The following is a 16,964-nucleotide window of genomic DNA, read 5'->3' on the forward strand; positions in this document are numbered from 1 at the left end:
CCAAACACCGGAATAAATACACCGGATTCTGGTGGAGAGGTGTGCTTGATTCTAATCTGTTAGACGGGGGGGATTTAGAGATAAAAGAAAAGGGCAACATAGAGAGGTAACATCATAAAACAACCAGGTCTAAATAGCTGGAATGGGTGGGACCTGTCCACATACCAGTTGGCTAAAGTAGTCTTTACATTTAAACTAGTCAAAATGTACACAATACAACTGCAGCTCACACACAATCATACAAACCTTTCATTCTGTCACACATACTATTAGTGCTAAGGTAAGCTGACACCTGTGCTCAGGTGAGTGTTTATGGTTTTCTGAGATGGATGATGATGGAATGTACACATGGGGAGAGTGCCCGGCCATCCCCACGCCAAGACCCTCCACCAGAGAGTGGTGTTAACAGGGCCCAACTGTTCACACCCACTGAGTTTTGGAGAGGACTAGTTCTCGAGAGCAAGGACTGGAACCCGCACCACCGAGACCTGGAGACCCCCAGGCTTCGATGTAGTTTGATCCCCTGCTAGATCTTAAATCTCGGGGATCCCACTCCCGACGTGGAGAGGAGGCCGATGGACCCAGGAGACCGGCACCCAAGGGACTAGACCACCAGACCGAGGCCCCCTCGGTCGAAGGTCCTACCTTCCTTGTGTGATGCATGCGTGTTTGTTTGTTAGAGTGTATATTTGTGGTGTTAGAGGTGTGTCTACTAAAAGGTGCAGTTAAAATTGGTGAGAAGACCTTAACAGGGCATCTCCTGATTGCTCGCAGTGATGCCCCGTCACCCTCCCACCAGCGGCCCTACATGTCTATGGTGCGGTTAACATTGGCAGGAAGGGCACTGAAAGGACATCGACTGTTTGCTGGCAGTGATGTCCAAGCGCCCCTCCACCAAGGGTCCTACATGTCTAAGGTGCAAGTAAAACCAAGGGGAGGGGCAAATCTATGCAACGGCCACAGGAGGGGGGCCACTGGCATGTAGTCCACCCCCCGCAGCGCACTGCAATACAGACACCCTTGCCTTTACCCTATTGCATGTTTATATGAGGAAGAGGATATGTTGGGGTCAGTTGGACCAAGTTCCCCCAGCCCAGAGCCCCCCCCTGTCTATACAAAGAGTTATGAAGATTACAGATACTAATCCTCCTTCTATATCGATGGCACTCATGTCACCAAGCACACAAAGTGACGGTGAAGCAGTGATAGAAACATTAAGCCAGACTGATCGATCAGCACAAACCTGTTGCCAGAGAGCCTGGACAGGTGTGCAGAACCACAGTGCATGCATGCAACTGTCAGTTAAGTTACTATCGCAGTGCTCACATATGTCTGAGCTTCTGAGACCCATCTTGAACATCCTCTGACCAGTATAATAAATTCTATGGAGGGTTTTGAATTGGATAAGTTGTAAGTTTGGACTTTTAGTCAGTTTAAAGGTGTTCAGACACATTTCTGTCCAGAAGCTTTGATCTGTGCTGCTACTCAGGTCTGCATCCCATTTGGTTATTGGAATTGGAATGTTATTACCTAGGTTGCATCAAAGTTTGTATATTTTGGAGAAAATCTTATTCATTGAAAGTTTAAAGAAAGAGGTAACTAGTTCTGGTAATTTGAAGTCTTTATCATGATATTTATTTTTTTTGTAATTATAGATTTCAATTGCTGGTATTCCAAGAAGTGATTTATTCCATGTTTATCTTGTAGTTCCTGGGGTGTTATAAATCTTCTATCAATAATTAAGTGCTCTAATAATGTTACGCCCCCTGCTTGCCAAGCTGGGACTCTTTTCTTTTTCTGGGGTTGGATCGCCACGGTGCTCACCTCGGTTGGGGTGGACGGGGTTCTGCCCCATGGCTAAGTGCTGTGGGGTGTTGCCCTTTGTGTTCCGGGCTGGGTGGGCGCTATGGTCATATTTTATGTGGGCTGCTAGCCCTGGATATGAATGGATCCCTACAATACTGTTTCTTTTACTGTGGTGCCAACAAGCCATGTTTTGTTTACTCAGTTTTTTATTCCATGTTTTACTGTTTTCATATGAAGGGATGAGGTTCATGTCTGGGGAATGGGGGGTGGGGTTAGGGTGGGTTTCTTGGGTGGATGTTAGGATGATTTTTCATTTCATTTATTGATTTATAAAGCACCTTCCACCACCAGTCAAGGAGGCCCAAGGTGCTGTACATAAGGAAAACAAAAACAGAGCACTGTGCAATAGTAAAGCATAAAAAAGAATATAAGACATAAAACCAAGCAAAACAAGGATAAATCCTATAAAACAATTTTAAAACAGAGATAAAACCAACATAAAATAGAATAAAAAACCAAGGCTGATGGAGGAACATTTTTTTCTTAAAACACTCCAAAAGCGTGATCTCTCTAATAGATGGTGGCAACTGTTTCCATAGTTTGGGAGCCAACACAGCAAAAGCACGGTCCCCCCTGAACTTACGTTTGGTTCTGGGAACCAGTAGCATACTGGTCTGCGGAGCGTAAGGACTTAGGGGGGAGTATTTTAATACCAGACTGGAGAGGTAAGGAGGTGCCGTCCCTGCCAGTGACTTAAATGTAAAAACAAGAATTTTGGTAAAAATCATGTACTGCACTGGGAGCCAGTTCAAAGAAGCCAAGATCAGGGTTTTGTGGTCAAACTTTTTTGCCCCACAAATAAATCTTGCTGCTGCATTTTGGACCAGCTGCAGCCTGGCTACTGAAGCCTTAGGTAACCAGCATATAGAGAGCTGCAATAATATAGTCTGGACAGCACAAAGGCATAAGTGACAATTTCAAGGTTCAATGATTAAGTGCATATGTCGGGTGGGTGTTGGGCAGAATTGAGGTGGGGTGTTGGTATGATTAATGTATGTATATTGCTTGTTTCTTTATGTCTTTTATATTTTTACATTTTTGTTCTTATTGTTTTTATGTGCAGCGCTTTGAGCTGCCTCAAGGAAATGAAAAGTGCTTTATAAATAAAACTTGATTGATTGATTGATAATCGTTGACAGGCCCGACTGAACTTTTGTAACGTTACTCACCTGTTATTCCAGAAAACTTTGAAAACCAAAAATAATAATAACAATAATATTTAGTTTTGAAACAACATGGAGACAAAAATGTGCAGATTTAGCAGGTTTTCTTTAAATATAAAAGTTTTCCTCCCTTATTTTTTTCTGTTGAATCCCCTAAAGAGGTCCAGCCATTTTGAATTATCTTAATATCTGTCCTGATCCATTGGCTATAGGGATGTCATATGATATATTAGGCCTTGTGAAACCAAACAAAGACTTTTTGTGAAGAATTCCTGATGTTTCAGTGTCAAATGAACAATTGATCCCAGTTTGATGTAGTTACCTTGTCATGGACCGATCAGAGATTGAGCCACAGGAGAAAAAAAGATGTTCAAAAAGAGTTTTTCATTTTCCAACATAACAAATACAAACTTCTTAAACAGTCCCAAATAACATTGGTTCAATTAACAAAGTGTAACAAAGAAAAATGAATGGATCATTTTTTTATTAAAGTTTTAAAGTGTAGATCTTCAGATGAGGTGATTTCAATTTTTATTGAAGCTTTTCAAAACGCAAAGTATTTTAAAAGTATTTAAAAAATCCTTCTGTTTGTGCCCTGCAGACCTCCCCCAGCATTGGCTGAATGAAGAAGAAGATCTCTGCAACCAGCAGAGAAACTTCAGAGTGAAACAGGAGGAACCAGAACCTCTACAGAATAGAGAGGAGAAAGAGGAACCAGAACCTCCACAGATTAGAGTGAAACAGGAGGAACCAGAACCTTCTCAGATTAGAGAGGAGAAAGAGAAACCAGAACCTCCTCAGATTAAAGAGAAACAGGAGAAACCAGAACCTCTTCAGATTAGAGAGGAGAAAGAGGAACCAGAACCTCCTCAGATTAAAGAGAAACAGGAGGAACCAGAACCTTCTCAGATTAGAGTGGAGAAAGAGAAACCAGAACCTCTTCAGATTAAAGAGGAGAAAGAGGACCCAGAACCTCCACGAATCATAGCGGACCAGGAGGAACCAGAACTTCCACGAATTATAGCAGACCAGGTGGAACCAGAACCTCCTCAGTCTAACGAGACCCAGGAGGAGCAAGGACCTCCTCAGATTAAAGAGGATAAAGAAGAGACAGAGCCACAAAACAGAGATCAGAGGAAGAGAAAAGACAGAGGTCATCTCCAAAGTGTGGACAGCGCTCAGATGTCAGAAGGTCAGTGTGACTCTGATGTTAGAAAAAAGTTCAAGATAAAAACTTTGATTAAGAAACACAAAGAATCCCCAACAGAAAAGACACGTTCCGCTGCAGGATCTGGTAAAAGAACAAGAATTACTCACAATATGTCTGTACACATGAGAACTGAATCTGATGAAACCCCTTATGTTTGTGAGGAATGTGGTAAAAGATTTGGTTCTAAGTGTAGGTTCAGAGTTCACATGAGAATCCACAAAGGAGAGAAGCCCTTTCCCTGTAAAGAATGTAATAAAAGTTTCAGTCAAGGGTGTGATCTCAAAAGACACATGAGAATCCATACGGGAGAGAAGCCTTATTTGTGCAAAGAATGTGATACAAGTTTTAATCAAATAACTCATCTCAAAACACACATGAGAACTCACACAGGAGAGAAGCCTTTTTTGTGTAAAGAATGTAATAAAAGTTTCAGTCAAGGGTGTGATCTCAAAAGACACATGAGAATCCATACAGGAGACAAGCCTTTTCTATGTAAACAATGTGATACACGTTTTAACCGTATGTCTACTCTCAAAGATCACATGAGAACTCACACAGGAGAGAAGCCTTTTCCCTGTAAACAATGCGATACACGTTTTAATCGTATATCTACTCTCAAAGATCACATGAGAACTCACACAGGAGAGAAGCCCTTTCCTTGTAAAGAATGTGATAAAAGTTTCAGTCAACAGTGTGATCTCAAAAGACACATGACAATCCATACGGGAGAGAAGCCTTATTTGTGCAAAGAATGTGATACAAGTTTTAATCAAATGTCTCATCTTAAAACACACATGAGAACTCACACGAGAGAAGCCTTTACTTGTAAATAAGGCAATAACTAATTAAATGAAAATTCTCAAGTTAGAAAAAGAAGGAAAACTTAAAGCAGATTTTTAAAGTAGAAAAGACAATAAAGGTTAAAGTAGAACAAGTAAAGAGTGGTGAATAAGTGTTGAAGAGGCTGAAATTTAGATCAGAACAATAAGATTAATTTATTGTTGGCACTTGTATTTGTTGTTGTTTAGTTTTTTATAACCTATAAAATACAAAGTTTTGAGTTTCAGCAAGTGTAAATAAAACCAAAGACCTGTAGAAAGGAAGAGTGTCTTCATTTCCTGAGGGTCCTCATGTCTTTGCATGTTAGTGTAAATGTAGGGAGGTCTGTCTGACACAGTTCTTGTTGTTGTTTGTATATTTCAGGCAATAAAAACCTAAAGTTTTGAGTTTCAGAGAGTGTAAATAAAATCTAAGACCTGTAGAAAAGAAGAGTGTCTTCATTTCCTGGTGGTCTTCATGTTCTTGTCTTGTTAGTGTAATGAAGGGAGGTCTGTCTGACATTTGTTGTTGAAAAGCATCAGATCTGCTCTTTTCTTCTGGATCAGACACTTTTCCATCTCCTCTGGTTTGGACTCTGTCTTTCTCTCCAAGGTTCTGCAGTCCAAAGAAGGTGACAGTATTCTGTGATCTGCAGGAAAGCATAACGTTTGGGAGAAGAAAAGTGTGTGAGGATTGGACTGAGCTCCATTGGAAGCTGACATTGATCTGGAAAGCATCAAAGCAGGAACACAGAGGTTCTGTCTCCTAAATTCATGGAGAATTAGCCTGAAAAACCCGGATCTGTGGCTGTCATTGGTGAAACAGGAAATCTGCCAAGACCAATCAAGCTTCAAGTCTTTCCATCATTGCTAATCAAAGTTGTTTTCCTTTTCAAACTCTGTTCTTGAAGCTTCAACATCTTCATTCAGGCTTTTTCCATCTTGTTCCTTTCAGTTTTTGTTGAGACTTTTCTTCCTAAAGTTTCCCGTCAGGTTTTTCCCTTTGAAGCAGATCTGTGTTTGTTCATTCTGATCTCCTTCATCTTCTTAAAAATGCTGCAGTTTCTGATCTCTGTCTGCTGACATCAATCCTTTTAGAAAGTCCATCAATAAAGAACATCAGTCCACAAAGTTTTTTACACTCTCCACAAGAAAAGGTTGAAGAATTCAAACTCAATGTAACCAAGGACATTTGATGAAAGGATTGAAGACAAAGTCAGAAACTTCCTAGTTTTCTTGGAGAGACATAGTAAGACACTTTCTTGCTTCAGTTGGAACAAACAGCAGAATCATAAATGCTGCATTTAAGGGACTTGAAGTCCTGAACGGAAACAGGAAACCAGAGTTTAAAGTCTTGTTTTCATCAATCAAATTCAAATTTTATTTATAAAAAAGCGCTTCTCATACTTCGCGCAGCTCGAAGCGCTTTACATTAAAAACAAAAACATATACAAAAAGAAAATCTTCTTTCATGACATGATTCTCCACAGAAACACACGATCACGTGACCTTTGCTTCAGTGACGTGCGCTGAGGTTTACGGTTAGGGTTGAGCATCAAAATTCAGTTACAAGTAGGAACTGTTACGACTTACGCAGTTCTACTGAAACTGAAAGAACTGGATTTAGTTTCAATGAAGGTCTATTTGTCTCGGCACATTTCAACCACTTCTACTCTGTTCAATCACCTGAAGTTTCAGCCAATCCTTTGCCTTTCCTGTGATAGAGGGCGGGGTCATATAAGACCAGTGACAGGGCGAGTCAAAGCACTTCCTGTAGAATAAGTGATTCAATTCAATTTTGTTTATATAGCCCAAAATCACAAAGAAAATTGCCTCATTGGGCTTCAAAATATGAACAATAGTTAAAACCTAAGACTAAATAAAACTGGTTATCCCTGCCCTTAGACCCTCCCTCCCGGTAAGGAAAAACTCCTAAAAAAACCTGAGTCAGGAAAAAAGAAGAAACCTTAGGGATTCCCAGATGAGGGAGAGATCCTATCCCAGGACGGAAAGGCGATACCAGAACTGTTAAAGAAAGATTCGCTTCTACAACTATGTATTTAAGAGTTCATTCAGATAAAGCTGAGGGACAAGTGATGATGAAGTCCATAGTCAAGATGAAGCAGAAGTGCAGTCCACGACCAGGAGCATGAGGTCAGATGACCCAGCAGGAATCACTCTCACTCAGAGATGCAGGATGGTGTCGGGGGCGTGGTCCACGGCCAAGAGTGGGAGCGTGGGCGATCCACCGGGGATCTGAAATCTCTCCCGCTCCCCAGAGGAGAGTGGGAAAGAAGAACAACATGTGAATGGAACTGCATCAACAAAAGCATGGAGAACTAAATACAATAAATAAGAATAGAAGAGAGGAAAAGTAAATGAGTATAGAGAACAGAACCCCAGAGCTGATCTGAATAATGACAGAAAATCTAAATTCATATTTAAATGCATCAATATTAATTTATTAATCTAGCCTCACAAGGACCACAGGAGACGAAATATTCTCTGATTACTAGCTAGCCTGGCAGAACGCCTGTCCAAAGAGGAATGTTTTAAGGCTAGTTTTGAAGGTAGAAACTGTGCTGGCCTCTCTGACATGAGCTGGGAGCTTATTCCATAGAACAGGGGCTTGATGGCTGAATGTTCTACCTCCAACTGAACTTTTAGAAGTTCTGCGAACTACAAGCAGTCCAGCATTTTATGAACGAAGTGTTCTGACTGGTTTGTAAGGAACTATCCATCTTCTTGGCTGCTTCTTCCCTTTCGATGCCACGGGGGTGCCGGAGCCTATCCCGGCTACTGATGGGCGAAGGCGGGGTACACCCTGGACAGGTCACCAGTCTGTCTCAGGGCCTCAATCACACACGTTCACTCTCACATTCATACCTAGGGGCAATTTAAAGTCACCAATTAACCTATGAAACATGTTTTTGGACGGTGGGAGGAAGCCGGAGTCCCCGGTGAAAACCCACGCACACATGGGGAGAACATGCAAACTCCACCCAGAAAGGTCCCAGCCGGGAGTCGAACCGGGGCCTTCTCACTGTGAGGCAAGAGCGCTAACCACTGCGCCACCGTGCAGCCCGTAAGGAACTATGAGATCTCTAATATAGGAAGGGGCTCACACCATTCAGAGCCTTATAGGTTAACAGAAGGATTTTAAACTTGATCCTGGATTCAACTGGTAGCCAGTGGAGAGAGGCTAACGCAGGAGTGATGTGTTCTCTTCTACTAGTTCCTGCTAACAATCGTGCTGCTGCATTCAGGACAAGCTGAAAACTTTTTAAAGAACTTTTCGGGCATGCTATTAGTAAAGAGTTACAGTAATCCAGTCTAGACGTAACAAATGCATGGATGAGTTTTTCAGCATCACTTTTAGATAACATATTTCTGATCCTAGCCATATTACGTAGGTGAAAAAATGCAGTTTTACAAGCTTGAGATATGTGAGCCTTAAATGATAAATCATGGTCAAATAAAACCCCTACGTTTCTGACTGAAGAATTAGAGGCAATATTTACACCATCCAGGGAGACTATCTGATATGAGAGAGCATCTCTCAGGTGTTTAGGACCCAGTATCATGACCTCAGTTTTTTCTGGGTTTAGGAGGAGATAATTAATTGTCATCCAGGTCTTAATGTCTCTGATGCATGAATTCATTTTCTCTAGGTGGCAGTGGCGGGCCGTCAGGGCCTGCAAGGCCTTCTGTGCTGGCCTAAAAATATCTGAATCACAGACTGATATTAATTATTATTTATTTCCGTGAATACGTATTCTATAATTCCAAATGCTCTGTCTTCGTCCTTTCATTGCTGTCTCCCTGGTTGCGCTGCTTCCAGACGTGTATTTTCCTATTTAAGCATTAACCAATCACATTGCAGCACCATTTGTTGCTAGGGTCAAAGAAATCTGCCCAGAGGCCTTCACAATCAGTTCAGCGGGCCCTGTAGCATAAAATAATTGTCGACCAAACTGTTGCTTCAACCAATCAGATTTGGAGTAGGCGACACCAAGGCCTTCTAGCAGGCGCACGGAAACATCAGCATTTTCACGAGCTTTGATTGGATAGCTCGCAGCTCGCTCTGGTTCTGCGTTATGTGCCGGACACAGGTGTCGAGGAGCGGCGTGTCAGGTTTGAAGATGTTGCCAGTGGAAAGCGTCTCATCGTCTGATTTTTGGTGGAAAATGAATGTCTGGGTAAAGTTGTGGCACAGTTTTGTCTGGCATGGGTAAAGGAGTTCCGTGACTCCGTTGAGCGGGAGAGAAGCCGATACGAGGAAATCTACGAGGCCCCTGAACGCACCGCGGGCGCTCCTCGCGCACGAAGAGGTGCAGCGCAAAATCTTCGCGTGCACTACCGACAATATTATTTTCCAGACACAGACCAGATTTCAAGATCACAAAAACTGATGTTTGTCTCTCTCCTGGACCACAAGAGGCTTCAGGAATACCAGAAAATTTCCCGCATGCAGCCTTTTCCAGCTCAGCCACGGAACACTTTCTATCTGCGAAACGCACGGATTCTGCACGACAGTGATTGAAATCTTCTTGAGGATAGAAAGGATGGATTTTGTGTTTAAATAATCTGGATTTTTGGTGAGTAAAATTTTGCTATCTCCCTACATAATATTGAAATTTTATCAGGTTATTGTTGATGCTTTTGGTGTGTGTGTGGCAGTTGTACCTGCAGTTGTACCTGTTTTATTGCCATAAAATAGTTAATGAGGGTTGGATTGATTCAGATGGAGCACAACTGAAGGCCTAGGTGTGAAATGCACGGCCCGCCACTGCTAGGTGGTCATTCTGGTGTGGTTTAATGGATAAATACAACTGTGTATCTTCTGCATAACAGTGAAAATTAATGCCATGTTTCCTGATTATGTTTCCCAAGGGCAGCATGTAAAGCATGAAAAGAATGGGCCCTAGAACTGAGCCCTGTGGGACTCCATAACTAACTCGAGTACAATTAGAAGACTGTCCATTTACATTAACAAACTGGTATCTATCAGATAAATAGGATTCAAACCACTGGAGGGCAGATCCCCTGATCCCTATGTCATGCTCTAGTCTCTGGAGTAAGATGCTGTGGTCGATGGTATCAAAGGCTGCGCTGAGGTCTAACAGGACCAGAACAGAGATTAGTCCCTTTTCTGAAGCCAATAGCAAGTCATTAGTAACTCTGACCAGTGCAGTTTCAGTGCTATGGTGAGGTCTGAACCCTGACTGAAAATCTTCAAAGTGATTGTTGTGGTGTAGGTGGCACTGCAGCTGCTTTACTACAACTCTTTCTAGGATTTTAGATATGAATGGGAGATTAGATATTGGTCTTTAGTTGGCCAAAATGTCAGGATCCAGGCTGGGTTTTTTCAAGAGAGGTTTAACAACCACATATTTAAAAGACTGAGGCACATAACCAGTCTCTAGAGAGGTATTTATTATGGTTAATATGGATTCACTAATAAGGGGGAAGATTTCTTTAAAAGGTTTAGTGGGGATTGGGTCTAAGAGACAAGTGGAGGTTTTAAAAGACGTAATAACTGATGCTATTTCTGCTTGGTCCACAGCAGTAATATGGATGCCTTTATTTCTACGACTTCTGCCTGCTTTGGGTTGATAGTGGGAATAACCACATTTGGCTTGTGTCTAATTTTACTATCGAAGAATTGAAGGAAATCTTCAGAGCTGATAGTAGCAGGAATATGTAGTTCAAGTGAGCTGTGGCTGCTGGTCAGCCAGGCTATAGTACTAAAAATCTGGGATTATTTGCATTTTCTGCTATTAAAGTTGAGCCATTTTCTTTCTAATTTACGAGTTCTTTGTTTTAGGGAACGTGTTTCAGCGCTAAACCACGGTGCTACTCCGATGTAAGCAAAACTTTTCCATGTGGAATGACAGCGTATACAGTCTTCCCCCTGTCAAGAATGACTCTGAAAGATTTCTATATTATAAGTCCAATGAACCAGGCCAGTTGTAAATTCATCTGAGTTTATTCTTTTTGCAAAAAGGGAGAGAGTCAAAACAGAAGTCTCCTCACAGATCTCTGCCTCGGGTCCCTCTGCACATCTCAGACACACATGCACTCTTATAGAAACACACATAGGAATTCCATACATGGGCATAACGTAGCAGTGAGCTGAGCTGTTGCTAGGCAAAGAAAGTCAGGAGATGGGACGGGATGTCACGGGATGATTAAACTTATCCATATAAGAAGTTGTTTTTGAGCAAAGAACTTAGACAAAGAAATTCCAGCAGCTTGCTGGACACACAGACAGGTGCACACAGACATCCTTCATAAAAAGTTTTCAAGGCACACACAAACATAATTTTGTAAATATTTACAACACCCCCCTTATTTACGGGGGTTAGGGTCAGGACACATCTGCCAATGGGATACGCCGTTACCGTTACTGATCCAGACTCCTCAAAAACACTCTGATCACGCTTTGTAAACATTTATTCAAGAACATTGGAGGATTGCTCATCATAACATTGTTTTGAAATCAGAACTAAAGACTGTACAGCGGTGGGTTAATGTAAACATTCTCCACCGTCTCGTGCTCTGATTAATTCATCAACTTCTCTGGAGAAACACTTTGGTTCCGCATGATGTTCCAGTTTTACAAGAACTGATCAAATGAACCACCAAGGAAACTATCTTCCTAGCATTTACATAGTAAAGAAAACTTGTAAAGATTTGGAGCAGCGACTACTTGAAAGAACAAACAAACTTTAGATTTTTATGTCTAAACAGGTATTTTTAGTTTGATTTTTTGATCAAAAGTGAATCACAAAGTGTCAGAGTCCAGGACCAGAAGGCCGGTGCCCCCCATGCTTTCTAACTAACCTGCCATTGAAGCTCCTTATTGGCTAAACACACCTGATCAGGTAATCAGCAGCAGAAGAGGCAGGATTTCTAAAAAGCAGCAGAACCAGAAGTCCAACCCCTCTGCAAACACACATGAGCTCATGTTGAGTTCTTCTATCAGTCAGTCTACATTGGTGACTCCTGGGGTCTGTTTCAAGAATTAGGTTTTGTTAGAACTCTGAGTTTGTGAACTCCAAATTCAGTAAAACTCTGAATTTTCGATTTCAGTAAGAGAGATAACTCAAACATGTGAAAGTGGGCGAAACCAAGCCCGTTTCAAGAAGCGGGTTAAGCTGAACTCAGAATCAATCAATACGGTAACTGAGTCTGTGAACATTTCCTTCAGGAAACTCAGAGTTCTCTGCAGTCTCCACCCCTTCTTAAGGTGAAGGAAGTTCAAATATGAGTTTGTCATTAACATTTAGAGAACATTCACATTAGAGACGTCACGTTTCCACCACGCAGAAACCAAAATGACATGTTCATCCGTAGAGGATCATGTAGAGAGGAGGATGGATTAATCCAGAGGAAATGTTATTTATGTCGGTAGAGGATTTGGAGGACACAAGTCGATTGACTGCAGTTTCCCCAATATATTTTTATTTGAGTGATATTATAAATAGTGAGTTTTTCCAGGGACTCGAAAAACTATTAACAATACAGAGATTTCTTTTCCTCATTTAAACCCTTAACAATGGAAATCATTAAATTTTAACACCGAGAAGGCGTGTGAACTCGTCTACCATGCAGCACTTGCGACAAATGTTAGCTCGGTTGTCAGCTGCGCTGATTTCCCTTGCAAAGACCCGAGTTAGAATCCTGATTATGGAAAATATTTTGTGCTAAAAAAAAGCGAATATTCAGCGGATATTTTTTAGGTTTTGAGAATTAAAACTAAATAAATGCTTATTTTTAACATATTCCAGGTGCCTACAGTGTTTCTTTATAGCGTGCAGTGATATCCGTGTGTGTGTTGGGGGAGGATTGAGGAAAATGGTCATTCATGCGATTACGGAGATTACTGGTTATTAACAAATCAAAAACCATTCCTTACTTAACAAGTGACAAAATAACCATCATGACATTATTATTTATTCATTCATTGAAATGATTCAAATGTAAACGTACGCATTAACTCTGCAGATATTTTCTCTCTGTTTTATCGCTGCAGCTGTGTTGATCTTTTTGATGAAAATGTGCTTGGAGGAACTTATCAATTTCAGTCACCGGAAGTACGAAGCTCAGGTGTTTGTTCCCGTTGCCATGGTGAATCGAGCTGTCTTTGCTCCATTGATCAGGGCTTCTAATGGTCGTGACGCTCACACCCGGTTCTGGTTCTAACAACTTCAAGTTGATTGAATCAAACATTTTCAGCTGTTCTGGAACTGAAAACTCTAAGTTTGAGAATTTTAAGTCTGTGTACTCCGACTTCAGGTTTGAATTCTAAATTTGTTTAACCTGGTTCTTGAAACGGGTCCCTGGTCTGAACAGATTGCTGTGATCCGGATCTGCAGCCACAACAGAGTACTGACCTGGGTCCAATCCCAGTCCTGCACCTGGAGTCCACAAAGATCTGGTCTGTGTGTCTCTCTATGGGCCTCATGTTGAACACAGTAGAACTCGAGGAACAGTAGAACTGCTGTTCTGACAAACCAATAGACAAACCAAAAGTTATGACAAACCAATAGAGACACTTGCTGTCAGTTTAAAGCGTTTTTAAAATAGTTATTGGTCCCGGAAGTTAGCTTTCTAGCTAGCTTTGTTTACATTAGCCTTATGCTTGAGCTGCTGCTGTTTTCTGCTGCGTTTTCTGGTGATGACATTTTGTGATCTTTTCATGACATGCGGACTTGTAGTGGAGTATTTATCCATAATGATAAGAAGAAATATAAAGCTCTGATCATAATGAGAATAAAGGAAATATCCGATCCTGATCGGGCAAAGGAGTCCGATTCCGATCGAGTCCCAAACCACGTGATCAGCCCCGATTTCCGATCACTTGATCGGATCGGGACATCCCTATAACAAACGCTTCCATATCAGCTTGAAACTCACCCAGACACAAGTTTTCTAAACCGAAGCCACACTGTAAAGAAGAGGGAAGAAAAGACCCACTAATGAGGCTTTTCAGCGTTACTTGTACAGCAAAGGTTGATTGAGAACAAACAATTTAGAAACGACTCTGAATAGGCTGCAGGTCACAGCTGTAGCCGTCATTTCTCAGCCAGAACGTTCAGGGTTGAAGTTATTGTTGATGGTTTTCTGTTCTTAAAACGTTCTGATTTATCAAAGGGTTCTAAAAAGGTGAATGTCCTCTGAAAACAAGTCTTCTAAATAGATTCTGTTCTCAGTTACTGAAACCTCTCTAGCAAAGATCTGTAACTGTCCCAGAAGGTGAAGAAGTTCCACAGTGACTCTAAGTTCATCAAGGCTCCAGCTGACTGTGTCTTCTACAGAGACCTGCAGCTGTTGCAGTGAACCAGGAGGCTTCAGTTACTACCTGACTGTCTCTCTGTCTGGACAAAGTATTACTGTCATCAAGACATGTGGAGGCACAAGCTCCTCCCACCAGGTAAAAGAGATAAACCTGTTTGTTTAGTGACTTCATCTGAAGATGGCCATGGAGGCAGTTCATTAGAGTCCATGTCATCTGTGCTGACTGCACAGACTGAGCGGCTCCACTGTGGGATGAAGGAAGTTTCTTTTTGGGATTGTACAGGGATGGAGGAACAGAAACAGAACAGCTCCTCTAACACAGAAACTGCAGCACGTTAGACCAGCCTTCATTGAAACCATGCTGGATCCAACTGTAGACAAGCTACTGCTGAAACGTGTCACTGGGATGTCATCACACCTCAGAGCAGCTGCCAAGAGACCAGAAAGAGCCAGACAACTTTCTGACATTGTGATGAATAAGAGAGACAGAGCGAGTTCCAGGATCATCAACATCCTAACAGAGGGATAAAGTTCTGTCTAGAGAACTCTGCTTGAATTTATCCATGATGTTGGAATGGATTCATTCTGGAAAGACGAGTCTTTCTCCTCCTAGTTAGAACATTCTGTGAGGATGTTTTTATTGCAATAAACAAACACTTCGATTTCTGAAGGCGTTTTTAAAATGTACCTTAATGATCATTGAAAGAAAACTGCTGCTGTCGTGCAGTTTCATGACGTTCTAGTTCTTACACTTTCTTGTCCTCTTTGATCACATTTCTATCAAGTTCTCCTTTTATTTAGCTTCATCCTGTTAGCAACATGTGAAGAAATGCTTTAATGGAGAAATCAAGACAAAGATGATGTTAGTGAGCTTCATTTATTTCAGTTCTGTCCCCAACTGTGTCTGCAGATGAAGAACAAACACAATAATTTGTTCTTTCTGCACCCAAAAACTTAGCAGGCTTCTGGTTCTGACAGTGGAGCTTCAGCTTTGTCTCGGTGTGAACTACACCTTCATACACACATGGGTTTTGGGTTCTGCGCGTACAATCAACAGTACTGAAGGTCTTCATGTCTCCTTGAACTCCTTTACAGAGCACATCAACACTTTCAGCATCATTAGCTACAATGAAGGTTTCAGAATGAATGCACGCCCCTGGGTGAATTTTCTCCATGTTTTCGCTGCACTGCTGCGGATTCATGGCATTGACCACATGCAAATGAGCCTCGGTGTGTCACACAGCAGACAGCAGCACCAACAGGAAGCAGGCGGACCGGGTCTTCATGACTCTGGAGAAAACGTTGAACTGTGTTTCAGTCTCAGCACTAACAGGTCCAAGAAACAGAAGCAGACTTACTGCGAGTTTCCACAGACGAGGTCAGAGAGGACTTGTGGGTGAAGATCTCCAGAGAAGGTCTTTGAGGAGAAGTCTCTGCATCTGCAGCAGTCTGTTATATACAGACCAGGCAGACAGATTAGATCAGACCGCTTTGAATAAATGCCTTCAATGTGGATGAAATCAGTCAGTCCACTGCAGTTACAGCTGATAATGCAAAACAAAAGGGCAGTTAGACAAATCCACACAATGGAGAGAAGAAACGCAAAGCTCTGAGAGCAGGACCAGAGGCAAGGCAAGTTATTTGTAGCACATTTTATGTACAGAGACAATTCAATGTGCTTTAAAAACACATTAAAAGAAACAATCAAAAGAAATAGTAAAAATGTGACCATTAAAATAAAATTAGAAAGTAAAATGATTTTAATTTAAAACAAGCATAGATAGACAGTGGCACATAAACGTTTGAATACATATCAATCAAATGCAGGTGAGTCTTTAACCTGGATCTAAATACACTGAGTGTTTCAGCAGATCTAATGTTTTCTGGAAGTCTGTTCCGGATCTGTGGTGCATAAAAGCTGAATGCAGCTTCTCCATGTTTAGCTTTGACTCTAGGAACTGATAAGAAGCCGGATCCAGATGACCAGAGAGGTCTGGCTGGTACATACTGGGTCAGGAGGTCAGTCATGTATTTTGGTGCTAAACCATTCAAAGCTTTATAAACCAGTAACAGAACTTTAAAGTCTATCCTCTGACAGACAGGTAACCAGTGTAAAGACCTCAGAACTGGACTGATGTGGTCTACTTTCTTGGTCCTTGTGAGAACCCGAGCAGCAGAGTTCTGAATAAGCTGCAGTTTCCTGATGGATTTTTTTGGTAGTCCTGTAAAAACACTGTTACAGTAATCAAGTCGACTAAAGATGAAAGCATGCACTAGTTTCTCCAGGTCCTGCTTAGACATCAGATCTTTAATCCTTGAGATATTTTTGAGATGATAATAGGCTGATTTAGTGACTGCCTTAATGTGTTTATCAAAATTTAGGTCTGTGTCTATCACTACACCCAAGTTTCTGGCCTGGTTGGTAGTTTTTATTGGAATAGATTGAAGCTCTGTAGTGACGTCCAACCTTTTTTCTTTAGCCCCAAAGACAATAACTTCAGTTTTGTTTTTGTTTTATTGAAGTAAGTTGTGGCACATCCAGTCATTAATGTCCTCAATGCATTTACCAAGAGCCTGTACAGGGCCTCGGTCTCCTGGTGTCAG

General features: G+C 41.6%; 2 protein-coding genes across 14 annotated transcripts in view; one reads left to right on the forward strand and one right to left on the reverse strand.

Annotated features, from left to right (window-relative positions):
- Positions 1–5,493, forward strand: part of LOC112153278 (gastrula zinc finger protein XlCGF8.2DB-like) — a 10,636-nt gene extending 5,143 nt beyond the window's left edge. The window contains exon 2 of the mRNA XM_024283356.2: positions 3,631–5,493. Coding sequence (XP_024139124.1) covers positions 4,212–5,072 — 861 coding nt within the window. The 5' untranslated portion in view covers positions 3,631–4,211 and the 3' untranslated portion in view covers positions 5,073–5,493. The remainder of the gene's footprint in view (positions 1–3,630) is intronic.
- Positions 1–16,964, reverse strand: part of LOC112153685 (protocadherin gamma-C5) — a 529,198-nt gene that overhangs the window by 187,897 nt on the left and 324,337 nt on the right. The window lies entirely within an intron of this gene.

Source organism: Oryzias melastigma, linkage group LG10, assembly GCF_002922805.2.
Source record: "Oryzias melastigma strain HK-1 linkage group LG10, ASM292280v2, whole genome shotgun sequence".
NCBI classification, from domain to species: domain Eukaryota; kingdom Metazoa; phylum Chordata; class Actinopteri; order Beloniformes; family Adrianichthyidae; genus Oryzias; species Oryzias melastigma.